Here is a 16880-nt window from a genome sequence, read left to right on the forward strand (position 1 = left end):
CATCTCAGAAGTACTTCAGTCATCTTACAGAGCACTGAGTCACATCTGCAGTAAAGTCCAGAGCCAAGGCAGGAAGCTTCAGTGTGCTGTGTCTGTAAGGGATTGGAAGACAGGGGATACAACTGTAACTGCTAAGATTCAGCAGGGGAAATGGGAAATTCAGCAGCTTTAGGATGTAAAGACTAGAATTAGAAAGGGCATTCATCAGTAGAATAAGGTTCTCTTGCAATTTAAAATAGGTTTGTCAAATGGTTAGTGTTAGCAGTTTGCAGAGTAGTTGAATTGGCTGTATTCACTGTTAGCATGGAGATAGTTTGAACAACCTTTCTGTGTCCCATTTACTTGCCTTTGACATTATCTCTGTTCTGTGTGCTTCACTGTGTCGCCAAGAAAATTCTCATCCATCACAGAAACATTAACTAAGTGCTAGGGCAAAATGGAAGACTTTTAAAAGACAGCCACCTCACAAGTAAAAGGGTGTAATGGCACTGCAGGAATGAAAATGGAAAATCTGATTTGTTAGTGAACTTGTTGTCATGGTTTAGCGTCAGTCAGCGACTCAGCGCCACGCAGCCGCTCACTCACTCTCCCCCAGTGGAATGGGGAGAGAATCGGAAGAGTAAAAGCGAGAAAACTCGTGGGTAGAGATAAAGACAGTTCACCAGGTAAAGCAAAAGCTGCGTGTGGAAGCAAAGCAAAACAAGGAATTTATTTGCTCCTTCCCATGGGCAGGCGGGTGCTCAGCCATCCCCAGGACAGCAGGGCTCCATCGAGCATAACTGTGACTTGGGAAGACAAACTGAATCATTCTGAAACATCCCCCCCTCCTTCTCCCCCCAGCTCTATATGCTGAGCATGACGCCTTGTGGTGTGGGACATCCCTGGGGTCAGCTGGGGTCACTGTCCCGGCTGAAAAAGTCCTTGACTAGTGTAAGCACTGCTTAGCAACAACTAAAACATCTCTGCGTTATCAACACTGATTTCAGCACAAATCCAAAACACAGCCCCTGTCCTGGCTACTACAAAGAAAATTATCGCAGCTGAAACCAGGACACTTGTGCAAGCCGATGTTCACGTGTGGTTTGTCAATGCTGTTTCCTCTGGCCACTGCAAAGCATTTCCTGAAATTAATGAATGATCCATTATGAGGAGTGGCTGGTGGACAATGGCATGGCCAGACCTGTTCACCAATTCCACTGTATCTGCTCAGTGCTGTCATTATCATCAAACACAACTTTTCAGTGAAAGAAATTTCTATTTATGCAGGGATGTTTCTGGAAATCAGAGTCAAAGTTGCAATTATAATGTGGTTTTGGGAATGATGAGGTTAAGAGAGACTGGGGTGTGCGGGGAAAAAAAGCCCACAGAAGCTACTAAAATATTTTAAACCTCAAATACCGAGAAAGGAGTAGCTGCACCTAAAAGAGAAAGTAGAAATATTTTAGGGAAAACCTTTGTAACGTTTTCGAGATCAGTTAGAAAAAGAATAATTTAGGATGGAACTATTCAGATCTCAAATAACGCTAGCGTGGATTAGGCTGCATCGGTGATCTAACTTCAGTCCTTTCCCCTCAGTGTTTTACGCATCTCCCCGGCTCCCTCTGCTGCTGCCAATGGCTATTGCACCTCTCCGCTCCCGCTCCACTACATCAGCCTCTGGTAGAAGTCTGTGGAATAAAGGAAGCCTCTCACGCACTGGCAGTATCTAAAATTAATATTACTAAAACATAAGACATTAGCAAGGATTACGGTGAGGTCTGTTAATAATTTATTCCCTCCACACTCATTTAGAAATTTCTATATTCCACAGACTGCCTCATTCAAGCCAGCATAACCTTCCTTTAAGTCTCTTTATTTTAAAAAGGAAAACATCCGCACAAGTAAAAAGATCTCAGGAGTAGATGTCATTTCTGAGAGCTTTCTTCTAGCCTAATCGGAATCTACAGCGGCCTGGTCCTGGCATCTTTGTTATGCAAATCTTTTACTGCAGAAAAGAACTGGGGTTTACTGCTGCCCTTCATTTCGGCTGGGGTAGCAGTGACATCCAGCGGTTCAGAGAGAAAAAGAAACTTGCCCATTCTTTCTGCCAAAGCGCATCACAGGAAACGCATCAGAAAATGGCAGGGATTCCTTGGCATTCTCTTCTCTTCGTGGAGATTTACAAATGGCACCAACTGCAGGCAGTCTGACAGCCGTGGGAATGGAAAACCCACCCGGGGAAACTGAAATGCAGAACAGGAAATAGACAGAAAACACCCTCTGAGGCAAGACCGTATTTCTAATGGCTTTAAAAGGACACCACAGATAGGAAATGCAATCGGTATTTTTAAATGTTCAAGTAGAAAGAACCTTCCTATATTACACTTGCCCCCTTGACTTCACAGCATTTTCCTTCTTAAAAATTTTGTTTACCCTGTATTTGTACTGAAAAAAATGAGCAGGCTTACAAAGAAGGGGAAGTTAATGGAAGATAAATTATTACAGGGGAGTTTTGTTTCTCAAGCCTGGAATAAACAAAGGTACAATTATTAGTTTCCAGTAACTAGCTGAGTGTTGAACTGTGATGGGATATTTGATGCCCTGAGAAATTATTTGGATTTTGCATACATATATAATTAAAAAAAAATCGAAACGTTAAATGCACCTAAGGAACTGGGCCAGCAGAGGTAGCTGTTGGTACAACAAAATCAACAACTATGAAAGATAATTCAGAAAAATTCAATTAACATTCCATGTTTAAAGAAGAAAACATTTTTTTAAACCAGATAGTTGGACGTTGCAGCCTCCAGCATTGGAAATTCACTTAGAGTTCATTTGTTCCTCCATTACTATTTTGCTGTCATTTTTATTTCTTCGCCTCATGCCCATTTCTAATTCCTGTTAACTGTTCCTAGCTCCTAGGCACTGCATATTTTCTGTCCTCTCCCTTTGTATTTTGTCCACATGGAATTCAGAAAAGATGAATCAACTCCAAGTAATCCCAAGGTTGGCTTAAAAAAAAGCAACAAACCCAACAGATTTATGAACAATATTTTTTCAGAACATTTTCAATTATCATTTGGACCTTTTGTGACTCCAAATTTTGACTTGATCTCTGAAAGACAGGGTTAGAACACTTTGAAATGTGGGTAAGCTTACGTAACTTTTGAACCAAGAAGTACGCTGTCCCGCGAGCTGTTTACGGGAACTATCACTGCTAAAAGTAGGAAAGGACACTGCCAGACGTAGGTCTGATGTGGTTACCACACATGCGCCTTTGTTGAAGCTGACATAGCGGAGAACTGTCCGTCTCCATGAGTATTTTAATAAACACCCTCAAAAGGACATCACGGGTCTTTCTAAAAATGTTTCTCCACTAAAGGCTCATTTCATTGTTGCGGCGTTAATGAGTCGTACGTTTAGCAGCCATTATACTTCAGCTAAACATTCTAAATGCTGGACATGATGGCTTCCTGCTTCTGCTTCCAAGATCACCAAGCACGGTCCAGTTGGGTGGGCTGCAACCCCGTGGCGTCCTCATCATCGAGGACTTTCTGCAGTCTGACAGAAAGAACCGGGGCCAGCTCTGTCGGAGTGGGTGGAATTCAACTGTGCGTACACAAAACTCTAAGTAGCTGCCCTCCAGTCTTAGCGGGTTCTAAAGGCACTTTATCTTAAATTTCCTGGAATTTGTCTGGCTTCCATCCCGTTCTCCAAGGACTGTTTATGCCTCTCACATTTCATGTTTATGTGAAATGCATAAACAGCCCTTGGAACAAGGGCTAAAATCCAGGTCTAAGATCAGTACCTTCTCTTTGTGCAAGATCTGTCCTCTGCCAGTGGCAAAGCTTTCCAGTTCCCACTGGAGCCATGATCCAGAATTCTCCTGTTGTAAGGCCTTTGTTATTAGCAGCACCTGGCAACTGTAAGAAACAGTCGCTCCCACCCATTTCTTTTAGCATCTCTTTTGTGTTTCCTACCACTTGCACTCCAAAGTAACAATACACCTACTGCAGACAAGTGGCCACTTACAGAGTGCTTTGAACTTTGTAGGTTTGTAGAGGAAGAGTTTTAGGTGCCTTGTGTCAGGCAAGCACTTATACGGTACTTCCTTTCAGTGCTGAAACCCAGGACAAAAAGCCCTCAGTCACAATTCCTTGTGTCACAGAGCAAACTCTTGGCAGCTGTCTGGCTGCCCTGGAGGCCATTCAGAGGAGCCCACCCTCCGGTCAGTCATTTGATGTCAAAAAGCTTTTGGGTGCTCAGAGACACCATCTTATGGGCATACTTACCCAGAAGCTCCCAACATGGACACAGACAACACACGGTTCTCTGCACCAGGCTCTGAATGCTAGGAGAGCCTTTATAAAGTCTGCATCATGTAATCAATTTGCTGTAGACTTTGCTGCCCTGCTCTCCAAACTCCTGTTCCTTCCTCCTTCCTCCGTCTCCCAAAACAAACACAGATTTCTGATGACAGTAGCATACACGAGTCCAATTTCCATTTAGTTTTGAAATGAAACTTCTTGGTGGATGTACGAATCACTCAAAATCCGCACTGCTAGTGTTGTTTCAGAGAAATGTGAAGAACGCTCTGAAGCGCACAAATATTTTTAGTTAAAATTAGTTCTGCCTGGACATAAAAAAACCCCAACCAGAAGTCAGGATTTCATCCATAATGATGTATTTTTAAAGCCTGCATTAACTGATTTAACCCAGACTAAAGCCAGGCCTCACTGTTTCTGAAGGTTTAGACATTTTGGCATATAGGTTTCATACGGTCAGCATCATGTATGACCATTCTTTGCACACAGCTCAACACCACCGGTGGATAGGCGCTGGCACCCAGAGCAAAAATAGCCATATTACTGAAGTTTCAGAGGTGCCAAGTATCCCTGCCCTCAGTACCAACGATAGATACATGAAGGTTTCATTAATTTTAGAGTCAGAAGAAAGCAGAATGACAGTTCAGATTGACCTGCTGCCAGGACAAAAGAATCCTTCCATTTTTGTGCTAGCTTTCTATGTTATAACCCGCACATTTTTTACATACACCAGCTAGTGAAGGATATGCAACACTTGATAATCCTTTCCAAGTGCAACATTAAAATTTGTTTAGACTTTGAAACATCAGCACATTTGGAAAATTCATGCTGTCCTGTTCATACTTCACTCTAGCTACGTATATTTGGCTATGTATGGTACTGGCTCTCAGGGATCATATTGTGCAACACTACATCTATTTTTAGGAGTAACAGCCCAGCCATTCTACTGCAGAACTCAAGCCAGGATGGAAACTCTACCTAATCTGCTGATATTGTTCCTTTTTGTTTTTTTTTTCTTTTTAAGAATCTTAAACACAAGAAGGAACTTGCCCTCCTGCCACAATTATCTTCTAAAGTGAACATCAGATGTCTTCAATCTTCATTGCAGGGAATCACACAAGAAGCTGGAAGATCTAGAGCCAGCAGTTAATTAACAAGAAACTCACTGGCTAGACGTAGTGGCATGTCTTGACCGCAGAATCTCAGAATAATCTAGACTGACTGGACTTAGACCTCTAGAAATACAAATGTGTTTACATGTTAATGAAAAAGCAAAAAACGAAGGCATTTCAATTACATGAAGTTTTATTATCCTTCAACCTCAGCTGGTGCTCCATTACTCCAGCCTTAGTGGACTTTTGCTCCCCTAGGTAGACAGGTTTTCAACTGACTGTCTCTGACTGAAAACATCTAGGCTAGGTCAGATTTTAGACCCAGCCTTTCATTAATACAGTCAGACACAAAAGAGCAGTTGAAATCCTGACCACCTGAACGCTGCAAAACAATAAAAAAAAGATCCAGGAGGATTTTCATCATTTTCTATGTTTGAGTAGAGAAGCTTTCCTCTGTGTTGATCACTAAATAGTTAAGAAGCAATTAGACTGCACGTTCAAGGAACAGATTCACTCTACGTTTCAAGCTGTGATCAGAATCACGTGCAACTATTTTTCTGCTTATGAAGGTTGCGGTTTTATCTTCTCAGCAGCTTCAAGGACAGATGGTAGGCTTACTTTGTCTCCAAATTCTTTCTCCCGATGCTCCAGCAAAACACCCTAGTCAAAGACACAAGAGAGAAATTCATACACTAGTCTCCCCACGGGAGATCCACTGACCAGCAACTGAACAATTCCAGAAAATAAACTTTTCATTTTACAGGAGACACAGAAGCCTCCGAGATGACCTGCAGTACCTGTCTTCCTGCCCCAATCACATATACTCCTCCCAGGGTGAATCCTTCTCCTTCCAGGTTACCACTATACCCACTTTTCCAAGCACGGAAGAAATTTTGCCAGACTCCAATGCGGAAGAAGCCCGACATCATCATTTTTCGTCTGCGTGGACCATAGAAGCCTTTCTGCAGGGAAACAGAAAATATCTCAGCAAACAGTGAAAAGGACTTTTCCTCCCAAATGACATTCAGGAAACCAGCCAACCCTGTATCCGAGAAGGGTCAAAACACACAAAAGCTAACCAGGCAGAGCTAAAAAGAAATTGCACCTGAACTAACCTCTTTAACACATCACCTGACCACCTACGTCCACACAGCCAACCAGAGGTACCGCCACCATTCCTGTGGATTTTAAGGGGATCTACAGGCATTTAAGCCCCATGTGCATCTACATCCCTACTGCCGACAACAAGGGTGTTTTGTGATAAACATCATCTTATTTTTGAAGTATGGCAATAAAACTGCTGGTAAAGAGATGGCAGTGGTGCCTAGTCCTGAAACTTTATCAAAGGGAAAACAAAGGTATCTTCTAGTTGATTTTGAGTATTACATACCCTTTTTCCATCAGAAGCCAAATGACTTCTAAATGCCTCTTCTGGGTTAAGGAGTAAGGAGGGCTGTGGTTTTGTAGGACATGACACTGGCAATAGAGCATGTGCCAGTGCACTGGGACAAGCTACATCACTGCAATTTAGCCTGTACGTCATAAATTAATTATGTCTGTCACCTTCAGACCTTGATTCACACATCATAAACATCAGCAAGTCACAGAGCCAGTGTAAGAAAGGAATAAATATTAATAGGCCATATTGTTTACCTGTTAAAGGAGAGAGGGGGAATAATCCTGCAACAGTGTGTTATCAGTGCATAGCTATAGAGCAGTTTGTAACCTGAGCAGGATATATATATAGAAAAGCAAAGCTAATTAACTTCTTAAATTACAATGCTACTAAAGCCTTTCTCATTCAGGCCACATTCTAACTATATTATTTATAGGATATTTGTGAGCTTGTTTTTAAACAAACGGAGAACACCGACTTCACTGTACCTTTTCATCCAGAAAGATTTCTCCTTTGAAGTAATGCTGAAAATCCTCCACTTCAGTCCCTATCTTCTCTTTCACAACAGCATAGAGAGGGACTCCCAGCTTGGACAGCTGAGGTTTCAGAGAGGAGAGCTCAGAAGCCTCCTAAGAAAGAAAAAAAACCCAAACGTTTCAGAGAGTAGATGGAGGTAGGAAAGCTTCACCTTGAATGTCAAGAGCATCAGAAACGTACATAAATCCTAGCCTGAGGCACAAAACAGAAACAGGCCCGTAAACCAGACATTTAAGCTAGCTCTACTCTTAGGCAGACCTTCATTAGATTTACTAAAATTTTCTTCATTAAACACAGAGGAAGGAGATATTTTGAGCATTTACTGGATAAAACATTAAAATCCTGGATAAATATTTTTAACTCAAAGCTGTAGTTATGCTTTGCCTGTGCTAGGGCTTCAACTATCTTTTAAAGTGTTTACAGAACAGCAAAAAGATAGTGCCCACACATCGCTTAACTTTCCCAGTGAAAATAATCAGGGAATTTCTTCATACACCTTCAGTATCCCAGAAGCAGTACTGTTTTTTCTGGTGTGCAAGAGTGTTGCCACTCATTTGCTGGGTTTTTTGTTCTGCCAAAGGAATCTCGGCTCCCACAGTTTGTACACAGGCTTCCGAGGTTTCCAACAAATGCACACTGCAAATATGTTTCTTCTCATCTCCAATGGAGAAAGGTAATTTTTACTGGACAAAATTCCCACAAAGAACTCCACACTTTAAAAACTAAACACAGTTTACATGAACACCCTCAGCCACCTAACCGAAATGCCTTAACTCAAAGGCTTGCGGGATGTCTGGCATTTACTGTGCATCAAGTAGCAGAAAGATGGAGTAAACAGACAGGAGAAAAGTCATTAGAGAAAGGTGAAAGGTTAAGGGCAGCTGTCCAGTTCACTACTCTCTGTCTTTTTCAGAGGAAATGAAAAAGGATGAATCAGCATCACAAGCAAACACTGAGTGGTGAGTGTGCAAGTTAAAGGATCATAGTGTACACTTGTTAGATCTTTCCCTGCTTTTCTCTTCTTAAAGATCTGGTAATTATTTTCTATATTTCCTCAACAAAATGCCTTATGATCTTTCTGAAAGGGGGGTTAATAGCAATTTTATCTGGGATTTTTTAGATAGTTCAAAACTCTCATAATCATCAAGACAAAAAGTTGTATTGTGACATAACACGTCTGAAAACAGACGTTCCAGACTAGTGCAGCGGGGTCCCCATAAGACCAGAAACTGTTGTTTCTGGAGACATAGTGATACCATCGAACCTTCACTAGCCTTTTGGAGAAAGGCGCTTCAGCAGTTTGGTGGGGTTTATTTTGTATCTCCTTGCTTGGCTTTTGGGAGGGGTAATGTAAAAGCATAGTTAAGTTTTAAAAATCTCAAGAGATTAGACTTCAAACAGTATCTTGGGACTAGACCTGACTTGTTTTTCTTTACTGCTATTTAAAAATGATACAATAAGAGAAAGCAAAGAAGTCTTATTTTTGTGGGAATATTATAGCACACAAGAGCTGCACAGCCTTACCACAGGGCTGTGGCCATTTCATCTAGTCTGTGAAACTGTTTAATGTTTTTGTAAAAAGCAGACAAGCACACCCAAGCAGAACACTTCCTATCTCCACCAAGGCAGAGGCAACCGAAAAGAACAACTCCCATTTCAGTCTGTCCCTCTGATAGTTCAGCTACCTTAGTACTAGGCAGGAGTACTGCTACTTTAGGCTGCTTTGGTTGATACCCACAATATTTAGCGAGTCCATGGTGCTTTGGCAGTGACTGGAGCACTGGATCACTACACGGCCAGATCCAGGCCATGAGATATAGAAGTGTAGTCCTGTTAAACATGGTCTATATTAAATAGCAAAAATGGAATCTGATGATTTAGGATGCAGATGACAAAGATAAAAGACTCCATATTTCTTAAGTCTACAGGCCTCAATTCTGAAGGATCCAAAGACATCACTCCAGTAGGGTTTGTGACATCCTCTGGAGTGGGTAATGGAAGCATGTTCTTACCACCAACATCAGGTTGGTGATCTATGAAGGAGAATGGCCACTTTTCAACCCCACCACTTTGTCCAGGGAAGTATATATTCCTTCTTGGTGCTGTCAACATGGACAAAGTTCAACATCCTTACCAAAGTGTAAGATAGTGGGAAGCCAGTGTATTTTTTCTCTTGTAAAAAAATAAAACCCCACTGCCTGCAGGTTAACATACACGGCAAGTCACTCTATTGAACCGTTCCACCAACTCAGGGTAAATGACAGTGGGGAAAGAAGCAGCTGTCATACTATGGAGAAACATTAATGGACAAAAAAAAGGGCAACTACACTGTTCTTAGGAGGACGGCAAGAGTCAGCTCACAAAAATGCTTTGAGTATTCAACAATCAAAAATAACTTCAAGGTTAGACAATTTAAAAGCTTTTCCATCCACCTCCACAGTTAAAATACAAAACAATTCTTTGCCCTAATTAGCTGATCAGTAGTATGACTGCCTCTGTTAAAAATTTGAAGTTTTGAACCAAAAATAAGAATTAGAAAATTAATTTTCTCTCTCCTCATTTTTTTTTCTTCAAAGAAAAAACCCCACAATTCTCTGAACTGGGCTCTTTATTTGTACTTAGGAAGTTAGCATTAAAAAAATTTTAAAAACCATTAATGAACTCCTGTCTGACTGTACGGGAAAGGCACGGAGTCAGGCACGTAGCGCGTTCCCCTCCTGCCTATGCTACACCTGTTCAAAGAGAAAAGTACTTTAATCTTTAACCTTCCATGACTTCTGCACATACTTAAGCAGTTACTACTGATGGGAACAGATCCTGCAATTAAGTGATTGCGATATTAATTACTCCATGCTATAAAGTAGTGAGTAACAACATAATAGCTATTTTCCCCCATAGCTATGAGAAAAATAATGGCCAAGGTGCAAGTTACGGCTGTTCCCAAGCACACAGTACATTCAAATCGTATTTTAAGTGTCTCCTCCCACCTCCGCCCACAGAGCCTAATGCCAACTTAAGGATCAAATTTTGTTTCCCAACCCACCTTGTTATGGAACAGTAACCCCTTGTCTTCAGGCTCCTTACCTTCCTGCCTCACATTCAGCATCCAGAACAGTGAAGGACTCCCCTTTATGGCCATCTCTTTTTTGCTGATTTTATCTCATGGCTTTCTGCCAGTCCAGTCTTGGGCTGCTTTTGACCAGAGACTACCTGGCTCACAGAGATTTATTTTGGACAGATGGAATACAACTAGCTCGTAAGACTCATTACCAATTGGATTTTGTGTAATCTCCCTTTCTAATTACTATGGGCTAGGTCACTGGCAGATGTAAAAATCATGTATCCATCGCCTTCAGAAGGAAAACGCTCAGGACCTAGGCTATACAAACGAGATGCAAAGAAAACTAAGTATGCTGTTAGCTGGCAACCAGTTCAGGCCAGGAAACACCACCTTTCAGATACTTCAGATGTATTTGATGACTCTCCCTTTCACCCCCCTCCCTTTATTCAAAGGAAACCTAGGCAAGTAGAGCTCAACTCTTCCTAATTAATTCCCAAGCCTAGCAAGTACCTCTCTGCACAAAAATCATCCAGGTCTTCGCACAGCCATGATCACTGCACCATTCTTCTTCCACAGCTCACCTGCTTTGAATGTTCTTTGTTCTGTTTATACAGGAGAAACAGCATCAACAATAATATCACCCATTCTTGTTTATAATGATTAACACTTCAACGACCAACACAAAGCACTGCAGAGAATTCCACATTCAAATACAGTTCTATCAAAGATTTCTATATGCATAACAGAGTATTATTGCTTTATTAATTTTTTAGAAGTGTGTTATGTTTCATCCAGAAATATAATCTTTGGTTGCTTTTCCTTCACCAGAATTATCTGCTATCAAGGACACCCAACTACATGTCATAACTAGGAAAGACTAAGAAAAACTCTTCCAACCCTTGCTGTACAAATGTTCTTATAAAAGCCCAATTATCAAAGAACGTGGGCTGAAACATCCAGAATCTTACCTGATCCCAAAGTTTTTAGCACTATCTCCTCTAAGAACTCCAGTGTAGCCTTTTCCGGCTTGGACAAAAATAAGTCAGTGTTAGCAAGGACAATCCCTGTCACAGCTGCACCAATGGCTCCAAGACCAACAGACCACATGCCCATGGTGAAGAACCCGAAGTCGGGCAGGAAGGACATTTCTAGAAAGAGAAAGAAGAAAGCAGCTTTAACACCGGACATCGATGATGCCAGACAAGGAGGAACTGAATTAAAACAACAACTAAAACCTCACATGGATAATTTTGGTTCGACTGGAAATGATCTGTATATTTATTAATGTACTGAACTGGGTTTTAGAAGATCTAGATTACATTCCAGTTCTGTGCCTGACCCACATCAAAACTATTAGAAAGATATTCTTACCTGATCCTGCTACCAGACTGACAAAACCATTCATTATTAAAGTGCTCAGATGTAATGGGGAGAACGATGACTGAAGTGTGCATGTAATAAAGAGCCTATGATAAGTTGACCTCTATGTTAGCCAGTAACTTACATTATTACACTAAGACAGTGGTTTCTTTCAAAAAAGAAGCATTTGTAGATTTAATGGGTTTTTCCCTCCCACTAATCTACATTAAACAGTGAATTTTACAAATATACCCCAGAACACTTAATAAAAAAAATAAATCTATTATCTGCTTCACCATAACTGGTAATGTTTCCTCCTCCTTACAGTTCCCCATTAGAACCAAGGGAGGCTCCAAGCCAAAGTAAGAGCTTATCAGTCATGCCTGCAGACAGAAATATGTAGACTTGCAACCATTTCATTAGGCACAGTGATCCAACATGACAAACATGCCCTGGACAGCACCTTCTACAGGCTAACCTACTTCCACTCTTGCTAAAGCAGAAACAACATCAGAAACAAACAACTTAAACCCACACCCGTCAGTTAGAACTGGTAACACTGCAATGGAAACCATTACATGTGTTTGCTCGAGCCCTACAGTACAAACACTGCTTGTTTTTACCAGCAACTCTAGATCGGTAACAATTTTATTTAACCACCGCCCATCCACAAACCCCCCACATCCCAATCCTGACCCCTGCGCATGTTTCACAAGCCCAGAAAGGGCCGACAGCCACCCTCCCGTGAGGCAGTGTCAGTTACGAGGATGCAGGAAAGCACGCTTAGCCCTGCCTCATCGGCAAAATTCAAGATCCAGCTCTGAGCAATAACTGGTACAAGAGTCACTGGAGTTTTGGCAGTATAAGAAGTCACATCACAACAGCTATGTGTTACAAAGGGCTGTAGATTTGCAGTCACCCAACTTTAGTGTTTCACAATACGGAGAATCAATTTTTTTCCAGAGCCATCTGCAAAACCCTATTGCCTGATAAACTGTTTCAGTAAATACTGCTGTGTGTATGGGAGAGGTTTTTTTTCCCCCCTCATAAATATAGGAAAATATCACTGTCTCACACTGTGACTGGCAATAAACCAGAGACACACATAATCTCTATCCTCACAGCTCGCTGTTGTCGTAATTCAGAAAGTTAAGAACTAGGAGTAGCTCCTCGCTTTGTGTCAGAACAACGGTGCCCAGAATTTTCCAGGAGAAAATTTCTTTCCATCCTTAAAACTAGCTGCAGACTACTACTGGCAAACAGATACACTCAACTGCCCGTCTGCAGAAATAACCAGAAAACATTTGGAAAAAAAGATGCCTTTGTTCTTTTAACAGCATCCTTGGTTCCAAGGAAGACAGTATTGCAGTATCTAGAAACGCGAGTAAGCCATGATCCCGAGCAGGACACAAGGCCAGTTCACACAAACAATGCAGATAAGGGAACAGATACCCCCCCGTTCCACCACTTATTTCTAACCAAGGGAAACCTTCCTTGACCATTATCTGCTTTTTCTACATACTTTTTTCAAACGTAAAATCATACTGTAATGACAACTTTTTGGTATCTCCCCCTGACTTCTATCAGAGACCATTCTGACCCCAGCCTTTGGAATGACCAAAATATAACTTAAAAAGTGTTGCTGTGGCGCAGCAACATCCTTGTATTAAGACTTAAAATCTCTGTGGCATACCCAAAAGGCTACAGCCCTGCTCCCTCCTAGCATTTGATTATCCAACTATTCTTTGGACTTGAATCTTGTCTGGTCAAGAACTGTTCTTCTCTTAATTCTTAGTTACAAGGTGGGGGGCAGGGGGGGTAGAAACCAAGTATTAATCCCTTGTGCAAGTCATTTGTGTACACAGATGTTGCCAAATTTGTGACAATTGATTCATGAGTAGTTCTCAAGTAGCTTTTTATTTTTATTAGCATTATTATTATTGTTAGCATTACTAGTATCGCTAGAAGCCAGCTTCCACTCACTGGTAGCTGACAGAGGGGGGATCATTAAGCTTAGTCAACACACCTCTGTAGTTTAATTGGACTCTTTGGTCTCCACTCAGTGACAAAAAAACCAACCCTATTCAAATACTTGAATCTTTTGCTCTTTAAATCAATAGGGGAATGGAAGAAGCAGCTCTACATGGTGATACTGAAATTTGTCACCTGGTAAGCAAACACCATAGCGAGCCACTTTCAAAAATGCATATGGGAAAGAGCTGCCAGGATTATTAAAACATTTGCTAACAAGACAGGCTGAGCCCCGACACATCTATGTCACTGAACCCCAAGCGAAGGCATTAAATGGAAAACAGCTGAACATTTGCACCTAGCAGCTTCATTTCTGTTTAACTGTTGTTTGTTAAGGAAATCTGAAGCTCAAATTAGCTTTACAACCCTCCCCCCCACCTTGAAATACAAACACTACTGCCTTGTGATCAAACCCTATGAGTTTTTAAACATCAAACGACCATCCACAGTAAGAAGATACAACAGGGCATCCCATAAGCCATAATCCAAGAGGAGAAGATACAACAGAGCATCCCGTAAGCCTTTAACATTGAGGCGCACGCACGCACTCACCGGACCCCGTGCAGCCTGCACCAGCATCAGCCACCACCAGCTCCCCCTGAATGCGCAGGCACGAGAGAAGACAAACTGTGCTGCCACGGGTGGCGAGTGGGCAGGACTAGGCAGGAGTCCAGCTCTGGAGCCTCTGCCTCGCGGCCAAGGCCTGGCTCTCAGCCTTTAAGCAATCTGCGCCACAGTCACCCTGTGGTGGTTATGAAAGACAGCTGTCCAGTCCACTGCAAGATTGCTTTAAAGGTAGCTTAATCATTCAACTTTTTTTTTCCTTAAACCGAACACATGGCTACCCTCACCCTGGGGTGGGTGGGTGAGTCCAGGGAACGGGAATTACAGAAAGCTTTTCTGAAGCTGGGAACACAGCATTAAACTTCAAGATCTGCCTGCTAAACTGTGCTCTTCTGCAGAGCTGTGCATTTTTACAACTAGTATTTTCCCTATGTTTCAGCCTATTCTACTTCTAACACCCACACACACGTGCACACCGCCTGCCAACAATACAAACAACCCTGGAAACAATTAAAAAGCCATCCCAATGCACAATGCTAGAAAAAAGCTTCAATATAGAGGCTGTATTGGTGACTTAACCCAGCATTTCCACGCTAGGCTACCTGCTTTAGTGGCAACACCCCTTTGCTAAAGAGCATTTTCTCTGGAACTATCAGATCTGCAAGTTTTCAACTCTGCCAAAACCTCCAGAAGCACTTCTCTTTATAGAGAGCAGAGGCCAAAGGAAAAAGGAAAAACATCTCTTTGTGTGTTTTTGTGGTGACCACAAGAGATCTCCAAGATAAGCGAGTTATTTTATGGTCTGTCAGTACTCAGCTAACCAGAATTTAAACAAGCTTAGTCTTAATCCTGCCCTAAGTGCCAGCTGATGGTCTTCACTTTGTGTCAAGAAGACCAGTCAAAACACGGGTTTCTAGATGTCTCATTTCCCTTCCTCCCACAACTGGACCTCAAACATTTATTTTACCAGTGTAAACAGGACCCACTGCAGCTGCGTCAAAAAAACCTGGAAAGTCTGTGCTTTCAAGTTGTCAATAAAACTCAGGGTAGCACACAGATTTACTTACATACTTTTCCTAAGAAGACAGATGAGGAAAAGTGGAAACACTCAGTGGGCACACTGACAAGCTGGACTGCACTAGTACACATACTCTTGTCTAAAACGGCTTTGACCATTGCTTATTCTTCCCCACTCTCCCACCCCCATCTTCCCCAAGACATTCCATATGGAGCCTAAAAATCCTTCCGAGCTTTGTCACAACTTGCATACCCCAAACGTAAGTTGAGCTGATTGTATTTTATGAGACATTCCCCCCAGAAATGAGTCATATAATTACAAATATCTTTGTAATCTAACTCCTATAAAGAAAATTTACAAGTCACAATAGCCTGGTAACATGCTCATCAAGATTTCATGAGCTTTTAAATACCATTAAGGATTACAAAATACAGCATCCTGACTGATCTTCAAAATTAGTCCTGCTTAAGTGGGGATTTGACTGGGGAAACTTCAAAGGTCCCTTTCAACCTAAACTGTCCTTTTAATGCCAAAATCAATGCACAAAGAAGCCTCCTGTTTCTGATGGCAGGAACGTAAGTAATTTTCACATCACAAGGGATTTTTTCTTTTCGCTGTTGTCAAGATCCTGTAACAAACCATTCCTTGTGTGGAGAATAACAAGCATCTTTTTAGGTTTATTCCCAGTCTGCACGTTTCATTATTGAATTCAGTGCAACACCACGCTTGGCTCTAGCTGAGGAGGTTGCTGTGTCAAGCAAGCAAACCATACTCCTTCCCTTGAAAGGGAGTTAGTTCTTAGACCAAATAATCTCCCCCATTCTGAGAATGTTTTAAAGAACCCAAACATCTCAACAACCCTTTTCTTCTGAGCAAAGGAGAGCAAAGAGCTCCAGCACAACGCTTTGGAAATCTTCCAGCTCTCTAGGTGCGTTCAGAGGGAACACATACTATGTATGGGAAAACTAAAATCCCTGCTCAATCAGCAAAACGCAGATACCACAGAGATGGGGGAAGTACTGGAGCACCAAACTGTACCAAAAAGTACTTATGTGAAGATCCTACAGACTGAACTGGCTGCTGGGTCTGCTGGGGATCCAGAGCAGGAAGGGTACGTGCTCTGACAGCCTGCTGAGGTGGGGGAGAAGGGGAACACCGACTGACCCACTAATAACGCAAATCAGCGTTCACCAAAACCACAGCGACCTGCCAGGCAGCAAGCGGTCCTGCCTGTTCCAACCCAGCTGCAACCCTTACAGATTCAAGCTTAAAATTAAGAATTATTTTGCCACCTTTTCGGATTCTTAGGCCTTGCTTGTAGTTGAACTTTCGCATTCCTCGTATTACCCAATTCTTAAGAGCAACGTTATTCGTCGCTAGAAGCAAATATACAACATAATCAATGTATGTTTTAACTCCAACCCATAGAGCAGGGGCGGCTCTACCCATAAACTGGGCTTTAGCGCATTAGTCTCAACAGATAAGCCCAGCTGAGAAC

At 41.9% G+C, this 16880-nt stretch overlaps 1 protein-coding gene across 1 annotated transcript; it reads right to left on the bottom strand.

The window, feature by feature from the left end:
- Window positions 1-5591: 5591 nt before the first annotated feature.
- On the bottom strand, window positions 5592-11558 carry PRXL2A (peroxiredoxin like 2A). The gene is made up of 5 exons (XM_009505630.2): window positions 11379-11558; window positions 10921-11012; window positions 7301-7441; window positions 6214-6378; window positions 5592-6076 (listed from the first exon to the last, which is right to left on the bottom strand). The coding sequence occupies exons 1-5, from the start codon at window positions 11554-11556 to the stop codon at window positions 5978-5980; spliced, it is 675 nt and encodes a 224-aa protein (XP_009503925.2). The 5' UTR covers window positions 11557-11558; the 3' UTR covers window positions 5592-5977.
- Window positions 11559-16880: the final 5322 nt, after the last annotated feature.

The sequence above is a fragment of the Phalacrocorax carbo genome, chromosome 13 (genome assembly GCF_963921805.1).
Source record: "Phalacrocorax carbo chromosome 13, bPhaCar2.1, whole genome shotgun sequence".
NCBI classification, from domain to species: Eukaryota; Metazoa; Chordata; class Aves; order Suliformes; family Phalacrocoracidae; genus Phalacrocorax; species Phalacrocorax carbo.